Source organism: Trichosurus vulpecula, chromosome 1 (assembly GCF_011100635.1).
Source record: "Trichosurus vulpecula isolate mTriVul1 chromosome 1, mTriVul1.pri, whole genome shotgun sequence".
Lineage (NCBI taxonomy): Eukaryota > Metazoa > Chordata > Mammalia > Diprotodontia > Phalangeridae > Trichosurus > Trichosurus vulpecula.
Window position 1 is genome coordinate 259195617 of NC_050573.1, and position 15295 is coordinate 259210911.

Here is a 15295-nt window from a genome sequence, read left to right on the forward strand (position 1 = left end):
TTGTAATTTATCGAAATTTGTGTTTCAGGTGAACCTCAATACATTGACTGGGAGAATGATAGTGATAGTAAAGAAGATGTTGGTAATGAATGTCCTGATTTTGGAGAAAATGAGAGTGCTGTGGAAATATCAGACTGTATTTCCTGTGCAAGTAGCAGTCCTCGGACTAGCGAGGAAAGAGAGCATGACTTTTCTCAAGTAAGTATATTTTTCATTTCATTATTGGAATATAAATTATTTCTTTTAAAAAAAAATCAATATACTTGTTTTCTGTCTTGTGTGTTTGTTGACAAGTAAATTCTCTCCCCCTGCTTCCCCCTTGGAATTAGTATTTAAGTCCTTTTGTTCCCCGAGTTTTACATGGTTTAAATCTAGAGAAAACAGAGAAACAAGAAAAGGCCTTACTGTATTCAGCCTTACTATATTTCTGGGAAGCTAGGACCTTTGCAGGATGTTTAGAATCTAAATTCTTAGTTGTAACATTGATCCAACTGTATTAAGTCAGTTTATTGACCAGGCTTGACCATATTGATGTAAAGGTGAAATGCAGCTAAAATGTTCCACATTCCCACTACACGTGGCAGATTAACCAGAAACTGGGGCAAAACCCAAATTTGTTCACAGATGCTAGTAGAAATAAACCCTTTTATTAATAGTTGAACTGACTTTTAACAACATTCTCTAAATTCAGGCATTAATACAGGTGTACTGCTTTTAAGAATCACACAAATTCAGCAGAGGAGTGAACAGCTGACTGACAATGGAAAAGAATCTTAGAATTACAAAATTTTCAGAGTTGTAACCATCTAACCTGGAAAAGATTCCTTTCTACAACATATTAGGAAAAATGATCATCAGTTTTTTTCCAGGCTAAACATGAATTTCATGTTAGGCTTGTGATCGATCAGTTTCTAGAAGTCCTTGTTTATTTGCTTGTTCTGTTTGTGTGGCCCCAGTGTGATCTGATGTGTGAGCTGGTGTGATCAGCTTGTCCCTGCCTCCGTTGATCTTCACTCAGATGTTCGTCATCATATTTCCCCTTCTTTTTTCCTAGATTTCTTCCCTTGTGTACATCTTCTTAATACATACTGTCCATTCCCTTTGGCCTACCTTTTTCCTTTTTTAATTAGGTGTACCCTTCCAGAGCTGTGGTTGGAGGTAGTGCCTCTGCTTCCTGTATAGTTTTCAGAGATCACAAACAGTGCTCACTGGTCACATCTTTCCATCCTCTGAGGCGTAGTTCTTGTGGGCCTGGTGTCCAGGTTGATGGCAGCTTTACATTTCTTTATCTTCTCATTAATTTGGGGTGTTTACTTCTTAACCATTTTTTTCTGGTCTTTTCACTTTAGAGGTTGTCCCATATTACTTTACTTCCAAAAGGATTAGAACAGTCCTGCTTTTTCTCTGTTATACGTACTCTTCATTCCATCAGCCCAAATAGTCTGTGGGTTCACTACCCCCTTTTAGTTTCCCCCTTGCTTCCAGAATTGCAGGAAAGAAGTCCTTTGTATTTTTAGTGTTGATGGTCATCCTCAGCTGACATGGAATTTTAGTTCTTCTGACACTTCTTATCACTGACTATGCCCATGCTTTTGTTTCTGTCATTCGTTCTCTGTCCTTGCTTTTCATCTTCTGTACCTGCCTTTTCAAGGCCTGGATTGGCTTCTATGTCTGAAGTGAAATTTGAACTCAAGTTTTCTTGACTGTAGGCCTAGCACTTTATTCACTATATCACCTAGCTGTTGTAGATGAAGAGAGGTGGTACTACCTTGTTCAAAGTCATACAGCTAATAAATGGCGGATCTGGGCCTGGATTTTAGGCTGGTTTTCTTTCTGCTTGACTGTCCTGGACTGAAAGGCAGGAGACTGGGATTCTAGTTTCCCAGCGACTTGCAGCAGGACTTCATATATTCCCTTGTATTGTACTTAGGTCTTCCCTTTTAAATTAGGAATAATAGCTTTAGGAATCATAGAATATCAGTCATTGATGGGATTGTAGATATCATTTAGCCTTGTCTTTTCATTTTTACTAAATAGGAATCTGGATTCCAGAGAATGATGTTAAGGTTACACAGAGAGGATTTAGGAGTTAGATTCAGCTCCCTTGATACTATCTTGTGTGGTTTCTGCTTTGCCGTATATCCTCTCTGCTTTCATGTTATGAGGCTGTTGTAAGAGCACATGAGGTAGTTCCTAGAACAGGGGCTCTTAATCTGAGACCCATGAACTTTTTTAAAATTATTTTGACAATTGTATTTTGTTATGATTGGTTTCCTTTGTAATCCTGCGTATTTTATTTTATACTCAGAGTATAAAGTATTATTACTTTATTTTATATTCAGAGAAGGAGTCCATAGTCTTTACCAGACTGCCAGAGGAGTCCACAACACAAAAAGGTTAAGAACTTCTGCACTAGAATTTCATTTTAACCCTATTTGTACAGCTCAGCATTTCGACTGCAGTCTGTGTTTGGAACCTGACTCAGGAAGTGATGGTCATTGAATTAGCAAACAATTCCACTGCACAGACCTCAGAACTAACATTATAGTAGGCTGCGTTATAGAGCTGATAGTCGCCTGAACTTCTTGAAGGACATTCATATATAATATGAATCGAAAGTTGTAGAGATGCTTTTTTTGGCAGGGGGTGGGTGGGGAGGTGTCTCATGAGTGATGTGCTGTAATGGAAAGAGTAGTGGATTTGTGTTCAGAAAACCTGTGTTCTCATCCTGGTCCTGTGGCCCTGTACAATTCACCTAAATTCTCTGAGCCTTATTAAAATGGGAGTTGACCTGGACATCCTCTCAGGCCCCTTCTAGATCTAAATCCTCTGGTCTCTGCAGTGCTATCTTTCAGGACCCTTAATAAATCCAACTCTTTAATTTCCATTTTCTCCAGTAGACGGCACCCTAGCATCAAAGTCATTTTCCTGTAACTCATGTTAGCAGTGCCTCCCTAACTGCTTCCCTGTAGAGAGCAGCAGAGACATAGCAGATGGTTTACTTTTAGCTGTGTATATTCTTAAGGAAGTATGAAGGAAATTGGATTTAAATGAGACTTGTTATGTAATTTCCAAGTTCGTTATGTAGTGACAAATGCGGAAATTTCATACGGGTTAATAGTCATAGTAAACAGCAAGCAGCCTCAGCATTTTCAGGCCCTGGGTAAGGTGAGCAGTTGAGGCTGGCTCGTAAGATTAAAGTTGGTCATGTAGAGAAAGCTAATATAGCTTTGTTAGAAGATTTGTGACTTTGAATTGCAGATCCTGGTTATGGAACAAATGTTATATTCTTTTGCCCTGGTGAGTTCTGAAACTAAAGGACAGTGGGGCATGAGAAAGCTCTCCTAGAAAGATTTGGAAAAGTTTAGGGATGCATATAAGTGGCCTTCTTTCTGAGTTATTGACCTAGGAAACAGATGAACTAAAGGATGTCTGAACCCATTAGTGTAGGACATGGCAAACTTTTGAAAGTAATAAATTCAATCTGACAATGTCATTTTTTTTCTATGTCAGTTTTAATAAGGAATCTTAACATTTTAAACCAGTGAATTGTTGTTCAGACAATGCTTTTTAGGTTATGTGTGGACTGAGCTGTTTACAAAAGCACAAAAGGTCTGGACTAAAGTTTAGAAAACCCTCCTCTTACTTTATATTAAATTTTATGTATATTTATATTAAAATTTATGTTCCTATTTCTGATCTCATCAAGTTTTTAGATATCGTTCTATTTATAAGAATAACTAAGAAAGACAACTTCATTCTTGGGCTTCTTGCCAAAAATTGTTTTCTTATCTTTCTCACAAATCCCTTCTTAATTGGATGAACTCTAAGCTTTGAGTTTGTAGTACTGAATAAGCTGATTTGTGGCAATCATTGGTTAATTTATTTTTCTTCTTCTTACCATTACTTACTACCCCTTCCATCCCCTCTTCCCCCAATTCCCGCTTTCTTTTTTACCCCCTTCCCTTTTCATAATCAAATGTTTTTTGTCTCTGCTTTGGGAGACTCAAAAATAAAACAAAAAGCCTTTACTTTGTAAACATTTCTCTTGCCTTTTAGCAACATTTTTTCTCTTCAGAAAAAGAAATGGTTCCTATAAATCATCATATGTAAATATTTTATAGTGTTCTTGGGTTTAAGGAATATAGAACTAAATGACTTTTGAAGATGTACCTTTACATTCACTGAGGTAAATATCTTAGATTTCTTTTGCTTGGAGAGCCAGAATGGGTCCAGAGATTTCCTAGTAGAGTACAAAGTTTTCTGAAGGTTTCCACTAGTCCTGTCTAATCTTTGTTATAGAGTAGTTTTCTGACCAAAACCTATCACTATGCATTTTGAAAAGATTTGAGTGAGAATATTTTTCTGAGAATCGGGAAACCTTGGTACAAAAAGTCGATGGACTACAGTGGATCAGAAAATGACTGTAGGAAAATGATTTCTCACACAAAAAATAATTGTTCTGCTGGCATAAAAATTTGTAGGCATTGGAAGACAAGCATAGATCTGAAGAAACTAGTCAAAATAGATAGAAGTACAGAATAGGTATATTGGAGGTTATCTTATTTCCATAGACCACCTAAGGCTTGTGGATATAATATGGTCTAGACACAGGGGTGGGGAACCTGTTGCTTCAAGGCCACTTGTGGCCCTCTAGGTCCTCAAGTGTGGCCCTCTAGATCCTCAAGTGCAGCCCTTTGATTGAATCCATTAGGGCTGCACTTGAGGACCTTGAGGACCACATGTGGCCTCGAGGCCTCAGGTTCCCCACCCCTGGTCTAGAGGAACTGAGCTATATTGTACAATGAAGGGCAGAGTTAGGAGCTTAGACTATCTTCTTGGAAACCTTGGCCATTGGGAAAGGAATTCAGTGTGTAACAGATTTTTATCTAGACTGGCAAATGAACTCTGTTGGACTGCATGTTTCTCAGATGGCCAGGCAAACAAGACTGTAGAAAATACATGGACTTTTATTTGTGTCTTATTTGACTAGAAGTGATATGACCTCATTTCTTTATAGTTGTGTTCTTGATACCTAGCTTTCTTCTGATGAAATTTGCATTTGGAAAAAGAGGACTCTCAGAGATAATGCCAATGCGGAATACTCATTCTGATAAAAAATTGTCATCTGCCTTTTGTAATTTCTTGCTGTGTCTGTTTGTGAAGGTGTGTTGAAGGTGTGTGAGGATGTCATGGAGTTTATGGGCCAAATATTCCCTGTCTCCTGCTCTTTATTACTTATGACCTGAAATCAATCATAAGATCTTAGAGTTAAAAGGGAAGTGAGAGGTTCTCTCATCCCACGCTTTCTTTTTAATAAGTGACTTTTCCTGGGTCTGTGAAACCTGCTATGTGAGGGGACACTGGAATCTAGTTCCTCTGTCTCTATAGAGCTAGCACCTATTTCACTGTACCAAGTTCCTAGTTGCCTGAATTCTACCTTACTAGGAGCTATGCATGGGTCTACCTTGAACATTGGAGTAGTTCTGGATGGAAGGATCCAGGACTCGGCCATAAGGAGCTCCTTTGTAGTTATTTAAATGTACCTCTTGTCATAGATTTTTGTGTATGTGCCTTCTTACTCCCTTTTATTTACTTTGCAAATCTTAGTATTATATAAATTCTAGCTGTTATTATTATTATTAAATTCTAAATTCTTTGAGAGTGGGCTTTTGTCTTATTTCATCTATTTCCAGCACCTAGCACACAGTATCTTCTGCAAGATAGGCACTCAATAAATATTTGTTGAATTTAATTTAGTTGAATTATAGTAAGTTAGTCTAGTTAGTGACTATCAGATAATCATTTGAAAATTTTGGTTTGTCTGCTGACATTTGATGAATGTGTTTGCATAAAATCTTAGCTATAGCTAAAAGTCCTTATCTCCGTGATTTGGCTTTGTTCCCCAGAGAGAGGATTAGAAAGTATTTTTTACAGTGCTTTTTAAAAAAATTGTTATTTAAAAAAAGGAAAATGTAATTTGTTAGAATCCTGATGTAGAGACACCTCATTTGGTTGTGTGTATCTAAAAATCATCTGTCCAATTGTAGAAAAATCATTAAGACTGTTGCCTTTGACCTAAGCTAACCAGAATAAGACAAACTCTTTCCTAAGCCTACTTCAGAACTAGCCTTCTCAAAACCAAGTTCACCAAGCCCAGACACCTGTTAAATGTCTTTTAATGTTTTTTGTTGTTATCATAGGTTAGTATCAACAGTCAGAAAAGACTCGACATTTGTATTACTTATAGCCAGCGTAGAATGTTAAAGTTTTGGTTAGTTTTGAATGGCTCAGAAGTATTACTGTTTGGATGTGACTGATGTGCAAGCTCCTATATAGAGCTTTTGATCAATCAGTGGCCTGTGAATAGGAAGAGAAAAAGGAATAAGTAAAAAAATTATTTTTCTATCCTGGGGAGCTGGGGAATGATGGTATCAATATCCAAATAGAAATGTTCAGCGCAGGGTAGGAGATTTGGGAATGTAGTATGGAGAAGACGACAGAGCTAGAGAAGTATATTGTAAGGTCATCTGCATGGATGTGAAAATATTACAATTAATACTTTAAAATGATTATTAACATTTAAGAATCCTTCAAGTCTAAACTTAGAATCTTCATTTATGTGCTGAAGTAAGATTAAGAAAGTAAGAGTATAGAGTTAATTTTTAGGGAGTATGATGAAAACACTATGTAAGATAAATTTGAAATTAGAATTATTTCCTATGGATTTATTTCAGTAGTTTGTTCACTGTGTGCATTGTCTTTATCAAAGACCAACAATTTTTAATCAATTTCGATGAAGACATTTTGGACAGTTATTAATGTTTTAGAGATGATTTAACTAGGACCACCTTATAGAGTTGCTGACTCAACTAATGTTTTTGGCTCTGAAATTACAAAAGCGTTTAAAAATGTTCAAAGGATTATGTACCCTCTTCTTTCTGACAGTTTTAAGTAGAAGAACTCTTGTAGTAGTATTCTTACATTTCTTCCCTTTCCTAGGGAATTGAGTCTTCATGCCACTTGACCTGTGTTCTGACATCTTAATTTAGTAATCGTATTTCTGCTCCCCTTTCCAATTTCCTCTGTTCCAGAGGTTATTCAGAGAGAAAAAAGGAGTCCAATGGAATGAAAGATGATAATCTGATAAGGTTTTCTTTCCTCCTTTTTCTTTCTTACCACCCCTGATGCTGTCCTTCCCATCCAAGAATCAAATTCATATCGATAAAAATTTAGATGTAATAAGAGAGAAATAAGTTCTTTTGTAAGTGCCTCTTGTCAGTCAGTCAGTAAACATTTTATTAAGTGCCTACTTACAATGTGCCAGGCACCATGCTGAATGTTGGGGATGCAAAAAAAGATAAAAGACAGTTCTTGTTCTCAAGGAGCTCAGTCAAATGGGTGAGACAACATGTAAACAACTACCTATAACCAAACTCTATTCAGGATAAATTGGAAATAATCACCAGAGGGAAGGCACTATAATTAAGAGGGATTTGTTAAAAAATAGGCAAATAGCTGTTGCAGTGGTTAGAGTTCTGGGTCTGGAGTCAGGAGGACCTGAGCACAAATTTGGCCTCAGACACTGACTACTAGCTGTGTGACCCTGGGCAAGTCATTTAACCTCTGTTTGCCTCAGTTTGCTCAACTGTAAAAGGGAGATAATTCATTCATGTGGGGATCAAATAAGATAATATTTGTAAAGCACTTAACATAGTGCCTGGCACATAGTAAGTACTATATAAATGCTGGCTACCATCATCATTATTATTATTATACATTTGTCATTCTAAATTCACCATTATCCTGAAACCACAGCCGAACAAAAGACTTAATGAAACTCTATAATGATTATTGAATAAGGAAAAATAATTTGAGAGCCCTTATTAATTCAGTTCAACAGATAGACTTGGTAGCTTTGACCAGTGTAATGATATACTCCAACTTTAAGGACTCATGATATAAAGTGCTATCCTGGATTAAGAACTGATGAACTCAGAGTGCATTTTGAAGCATTTCTACCCCCTCCTTGCCCCCCACCCCCACCCCCCGAACATGGCTAATGTGGAAATGTATTTTGCATGACTATATATGTATAATGGGTATAGTATTTCTTGCCTTCTCAATGGGTAGGGAAGGGTGTGGAGGGAAAGAGAATGGGGAACTAAAAATAAAAATTAATTTGAATTAAAAAAAGAAAAAATTCAGTTCAATTGACCTTATTAACAGATGGACATTTATTAAGTACCTACTGTAATGTACACTGCTTTAGAATACTGTGCTAGGAATGTTTTGAAGGGAGGGGAAAATGGAGGCTGGAGGACTGCTGTTAAGAGAATATTACAAATAAGACCTGTACTTAGGTGGTAACAGTGGTGAGAATTAAGATGAAGGGACTGATTAATAAGACATAGTCCAGATGAGGTAGAAGAAAGAGTCCAAGATAATGCCAAAAATGTTGTTAGTACTAAATAGAATCCTCTTTCCAGGAGCTTTTCAGGATCTAAATTGGTAAAAATTAGATTTCAGGTTTGTAACGTTTCTAGGAATATGGTCAGATGAATGTAAACATTATTTTTTATTTATTTATATTATTTATATATTATATAATATATGTTATATATAAATAATAGATATTATTTTACTCTCTTATGTGATCGTAAGCCTCTGTACCTTGAATGAATGACATAGTGGAATAATTTGTTTTTTTTTACTTTTTAAAGAAGCCTTACTATGCTTACTCTAGGGCTCTGTGTTTTTGCTTTTGTTTAGATCTGTTATTTCATTGTTGGGGAGAACTTCCCCCATGGATGCTTAGCTATAACTCTTCTCTGAGCCAGTCTTAAAGAGTTGCCAGGGGAATCGAGAGGAAAAATGACTTGCCTGTGGTTGTTCAACTAGTATGTGATAGTAGTAGGACTTGGACCTATGTCTTCCCAGCTCCAAGGCCAGCTCTTTATTTATTATGCCATGTCTGTCAAATTGTTGTCCTATACAAGTCTTATTTTGAAAATGTTATCTTTGAGCAGTTGATCTCCCAACACTATTTTGCCATCCAAAGACATCGTCATCGTCGTCATCATCGCTGTGATTATCTCCATTTTACAGATGAGAAAATTGAAGTTGAGCAACCTTTCCAGGGTCACACAGCAAATAAGTATTAATGTTCAAACTCGAATCAGGGTTTCTTGATTTTAAGATCAGTGCATTTTGCACTGAAATGTGTGTGGTAATTGATCTCACATGCTAGAATGATGAATGGATATGTAAAATGCTTTAGACATTCCAGTTTTAATTATTAAAGTTGTTTGTCTTCACAGAGGTGGGTTTTCAGGTCAGTGCCCATAAGCAGCTTCTAATTATAGGGAGGACAGCTTAAGAGATCATCCCCATTTTAAAATTTTAATCTTGATAAGAGTGGTTGATAACTATTAGTTTCTATAGCTAATGGAATTGGTTTCTTGACTCCTTGCTAAAATATAATATTCACAGAGATTGCATTGTCATCCTGTCATTGAGAACAGATAAGTTCTGCCTTGAAGATAAAGGCAATTCTCTCATCATCTCTTTCATCTTCTTTTAAAAAAAGCATTTTCCTTAATTTTTAATGCTTTTCTAAAAAGAATGATAGAGGCATGAAAGTAAAGTTTAATGTGCATTATATTACTCATTGCTATGTTGAGAGAGATAAAACATGATGTCTTCAACTTCCTTTATTGTTGCCATGTTAAAAATGGACAGTTAGATACCTAATTACTTGCCAAGCAATGATAGAAGTAGAAATTAATTTCCAATTTGTAAAGTCAAATATACTTTTCTCCTTTTTTGGGGGGGGGGGGATAAAAACCTTATAATTCATTTCAACAGTTCAAAAAGAAATTATAAACAACACTTTCCCCCATATGTTGCATTTTGTTTTTAGAGCATTTCACAATCAGTTAATTGACAGGTGACTTTGGAGGTTGAGGTCAGTGTTTTGTATGGTCTTAAATGTTGTTGGCATGTTTCGTATGGTCTTAAATGTTGTTGGCAGTCTTTTTTTTTTTTTACTGTTATAACTTTGTTGTACAGATAAACAAATCTTTGACATATTAGAATTCACTACTTCTCTTCCAGTATGTTCTCAGACTACATTTCTTCTTAGCAGTATTTTATTACTGTTTAAAAATCAACCCCATTTCTTTTGGTTTTAAGCTAATGAAACAAAATTTTGCATGTGTGTGTCTCTGTGTCTCTGTGTATGTAAGTAACAGTAACAATGTTAAAGAGGAATCATTTCCAGAAGCACAATGAAATTCACATCTATAGGATTATATTATAGGTAAAATCTACATAATCTTTTGAACAAAAATTTCAATTTAGCTCAACAGTAATGAATAATTAAAAAATGTTCTTTTGTGGAACTAATGTTTTTTTAGATAGCACCTTGTAATGGTCACTTCATGGTTTAAGTTTTCTTAAGCTTGGAAGAGCACCGGATTTTCAGAGTTGAAAGGGACCTTGGCAGCCAGCTGGTCTAATAACACACATCCAGGAAGGAATTTCCTCTATGTTATATCTTGTAAATGCTCATCTAGCCTCTCCAATGAGAGGTCTCCAATGAGAGAGAACCCACTGCCTCCCAGCAGTCATTCCACTTATGGATAATGCAAATAGTTAAGTTTTTCCTGACGTCAAACCTACATTTTTTCTTTGTGACTTTTACCAGTTCTTTCTGGTCTTGCCCTCTGGGGCCAAATAGAACAAGTCAAATATCTCTTCCATGTGACAGCGCTCAGATACTTGAAGACAGCTATCATTAGTAATGTGTTTTCCTTGCCTTTTTATCTTTAAAAGACAGAATAAATTGTTGTAGTTCCTGGCAAGTGAGGAAGATTTTTTTCCTTTCATATATTAAGATATTACCAGCAAAGAATGTGGATAATGAAGTATATAGCCTTCTTCTTTTCAGTCCTTTTCTTGACTCACTGTAACTTGTTGGATTTATAATGAAAATTTAAGAGTTAAATGTATTAGGTTCTCTTTTTAACACTATAGCTTGTAATGATTACTTTTAGATCGTCCTTCTCTCAGGCTTCATTATAATATGGAGGAGATCCCAGGTCTCTTAAGGCCATGCCAGAGGAGTGCTGATGTACAAGGAGAATTGGTCCTGGCCACAGACGTTCTGCTTCCTGAGGTCAGCCTAAATTGGGCGGGTGGTGGGGTGCTCATCACCAGCAGGCTAGCAATTTGGTGATTTCTTTGGCCATGACAACCCAAATATAAATAGCATATGGTTTCTATATTCATATGTGTGTGTATATAAACATATATATTCACATATATCTTTGTGTGTATACACATTAAGTATACAATATACATGTATGTAATAAACACACACATAGACACATACCCCTGACTTAGTATCAGTTGGATATGCAATTTGGCAGGGTTTTTTTTTTTCCTATAATGAATGTCAATGTGCCTCACTGAGCCACTCACATTTATGGCTTTTTAAATTTTTTTTATCAGTGATACTTTGTTATAAAATACCTAGTTAAGATTAGGGGGTAGTTTGTAGCCTTGGAACAGATGGTTTTTTATTCTCTCTAGGAATCATAGTAGCCTTAGGCTTGATAGCCTCTAAGATCCCTTCCACATTTAAATCTATGATCCTATAAAGGCCAAATGACTGTATCATATCATATGGATATATGTATATGTGTGTGTATGTACATGCACATATATACATGTAAATATATGTACACATAGGCATATATATGTATGTATGTATGTGTGTATCCTAACTCTAAATCTCTCATCCTATGAATGAATAATGATGGTCTTGTTTGTACCATGGTCAAGTGAAATTAGTATCAGAAATTATATCCTTAACCCTGGCCCACTATCTTACTAACATATCTCTTTGGTCGTTAGGGATTTAGATTCAAATCTGTAGCACATGGTACATAACACTGTGTGTCATAGGTAGAACATTTTTGTGCTTAAAAACCAAACAGCACATTTATTAAATGTCGATAGATACAGATTATGAATAGTCATCTATAATCGGAGTGTCTACCAGGTCTATTTTTACAATCCAACAAGCTTGACATTGGAAAAATGGAATCATTCCTTAGTGTTGAAATGACAGCGATTAATGTTTTTTAAAAAGAAATGAATATATGAATAAATATGTAGTATCAGATGATTTGTTTCAAAAGCAGGAGATTACTTACTGCTATGATGCCTTAATAGAGTGTAGTGGAGAAAGTGTTTCAGGTAAAGTGAGTGGAGAAGTTGAGAATTTCACTAAAAGCCTTCCTTTTACATTGAATTCTGTGCTAAAAGGCAGGGTTGGCTTAATCCAACCCTGTGAACAGAATGTGGGTGCGGGCCATTTGCATGGCAACGAGGAGCCAAAAGGATTGGAAAAAGCCACAGAAGATCCAGTAGCAATGTAGGGCAGAGACAGGAATATGCTGCTCATTCTGGGACTCTTCTTTGCTCTAGACTATTTACGTCAGAGTCTGAGCAGCCCCCTAATCCTTCGGCTCTGCTCTGTTTAATCTTTGGCTTTTCTTAAGAATTGCTTTCCTTCCAAACTTCTATGGAAAGAGAGGGAAAAAAACCCCCAAATCCTAATGTAGTCAAAGGTAGTATTTTGGGACTGTCATTTCCTGCTGTGCTGCATGCCAGATAAATTTAAAATAACCTTAAAAGTTGTCATTTTGGTGATCTAGAGGTGTGGAGTTCTTGACAATCAGCATATTTGATATAGAGAGTTTTTAAAGTTGTATTTCAGATATGAGTATTCCTAGGCCGCCTAGAACCATATACAGTATGGTTGATAGTGCATCTACTGAGGACAGAAATGATTCATGTTGCTGTTACTTTAGAGGATTGGATTCTGGCTTGAAGTCTCTTCCTTCCTGGGTTTTAAGTTTCTGTCCCTAGTCCAGAGTGAGTTTGCTTGGGGGAAGGATGAGAAAAATGAAAAGGTCACCTGTGTTTGCAGTATTCCCTTTGAGGTATAACTGTTGCTTAGGATATGATTTTTTGGGTGAGGAGGGACTGAGCAATGAGGAAATAACAATGAAGACCTACCTTCTCTGGCAAGTCCTGTGATCCTTGTCTAAATATGACCTCCCTTGGAGAGAATTTGGCTTCAGGGTAAGAGATAGGAGAGAAACTACTGCATAAGAAAATTAGTAGAATAATTTTGTTTGTATAGCCTCAAGCTTGGTAGAAGTCCAAATCATCTAGGGATTCATGTAGAAGTAGATTTAGTACAAATCAGTAACTACCAAAATCTTCAAGTAGAATATTTATTTTTAATTTCTATTTAAGTAATTGATTTTTTAAAATGATGAAAAGGAAATTGCATATGAAACCTTGAATCTATTATGCAGGGTGTCTAAAAGTCTTTTGTTGTCATTGTTCAGTTGTGTCCAATTTTCGTGACCCCATTTGGAGTTTTCTTTCTAAAGATACTGGAGTGGTTTGGCATTTCTTTTTCCAGCTCATTTTACAGATGAGGAAACTGAGTCAAACAGAGTTAAGTGACTCTCCCAGGTCACACAACCAGTTAGTCCTCATTAGTGTCTGAAGCTGGATTCGAACTCATGAAGATGAGACTTCCCTGATTCTAAGCTTAATAACTTCAGAAGTATATATGCTACAAACTTACAAAAAAGATTTAAAAGGTTTATTATCTAAAATTTTAAAATATCACTGTTTCTTTTAAAAATTCAACATAACCACTGTGCTACCATCCCTCTAGTTGATTTTTGAACTTTCTAAAAACTTAATCAGTGGCTGTTCATTGATGTAATAATAATGATCATAACAATAATAATAACTATAACTTAAATAGTGATTTAAGTTTTGCAAAGTGCTTTTCAAATATTACTTTATCCTTAAAATAACCCTGCAAGGTATGTGCTATTATTATTTGAATTTTACAGATGAAGAAATAGAGACAGATGGATGTCAAGTGACTTGCTCAAGGTCAAGCCGCTAGTAAGTATATGAGGCAGGATTTGAACCCAAGCTTTCCTGACTCTAGGCCTAGTTCTCTAGGGACACCCTGCATATAGCTTTGCTTTTAGAACACATGTAATAAATTCAACATATTACTTTCAAAGCTTCCATGGTTATCTTTATTTCCTTCTAAATTTCCTTCTGTTGTTTTCTGTGCATCTTTATTTTTTAAGCTTTAATGATATCTTCTTCCTATTGGCAGTCCTATTGCTAGTCCCTCTTTTTTCCCAAATCCCTCCCCCAGTGAAAAAAAAGAAAAAAATCCTTGTAATAACTAGTTATAGTCAAACAAAACATAAACGTTTGGATCATATCCCAAAAAAGTGTTTCTCATTCTTTATCTTTATTTATTTAGTTCCATTACTGCTTTCAGCAGATCGGTAGTTGGCTACATCATTGGCCCTGTGGAGTTGTGGTTGGTCACTGCATTGATCAGATTTCTTAAGTCTTTCAAATTCTTTTTTAAATATAATGTTGTTATTGTAGAAATTGTTCTCCTGGTTCCACTTAACCTCACTGTGCTTCAGTTCATACAAGTCTTCCCAGGTTTGTTTGACACTGTCCCTTTCACCACTTCTTAAGGCTCAAAAATATTGATTTATATTTATATACAATAATTTTTTAGGCACACCAGTTAATGAGCACTCATTATTTTCAACTTTTTGCTACAGCAAAAAAAGGTTCTACAAATATTTACACATATGTGGGGTCTTTTCTTCTTTCTTTGATCTCTTAAGGGTATATGCCTAGTAGTGGCGTTTCTAGGTCAAAAGACATGCACAGTTAATGACTTTTGGGTTATAGCACCAAACTGCTTTCCAGGAGGTCTAGACCAATTCACATCTCAAATTTCAATTAAAAAAAAAAGTCTTGGGGGCATATAGGTGGCGAAGTGAGTAGACTGGCCCTGGAGTCAGGAGGACCTGAGTTCAAATTCGGCCTCAGACACTTGACAAACTTACTAGCTGTGTGACCTTGGGCAAGTCACTTAACCCCAATTGCCCTGCCTTCCCCCTCCAAAAAAAAAAGTCTTTTATTCCTGAAATAATAGAGCAGTGAAAAAGAGTTCTAAAACAAATTTTACAAAAGTTGAAATGTTGACAGGGATTTTATTTGTGATTTTTTTTTAAAACCACCCTTTACTGTAAACATTGTATGAATTTATGCCTATCAAGGTGTCTGCACCAAAAATCCTTTGTCTCTAAGTTTACCATTATTGCTACTAATAACCAAATATTTCTATAGAATTAAGAGAAATAAATTCTCTAGA

At 36.0% G+C, this 15295-nt stretch overlaps 1 protein-coding gene across 1 annotated transcript in view; it reads left to right on the top strand.

Annotated features, from left to right (window-relative positions):
* Positions 1–15295, top strand: part of SPIDR (scaffold protein involved in DNA repair) — a 573123-nt gene that overhangs the window by 43954 nt on the left and 513874 nt on the right. Inside the window, exon 5 of the mRNA XM_036758339.1 lies at positions 29–198. Within this exon, the coding sequence (XP_036614234.1) occupies positions 29–198 (170 nt within the window). The remainder of the gene's footprint in view (positions 1–28; positions 199–15295) is intronic.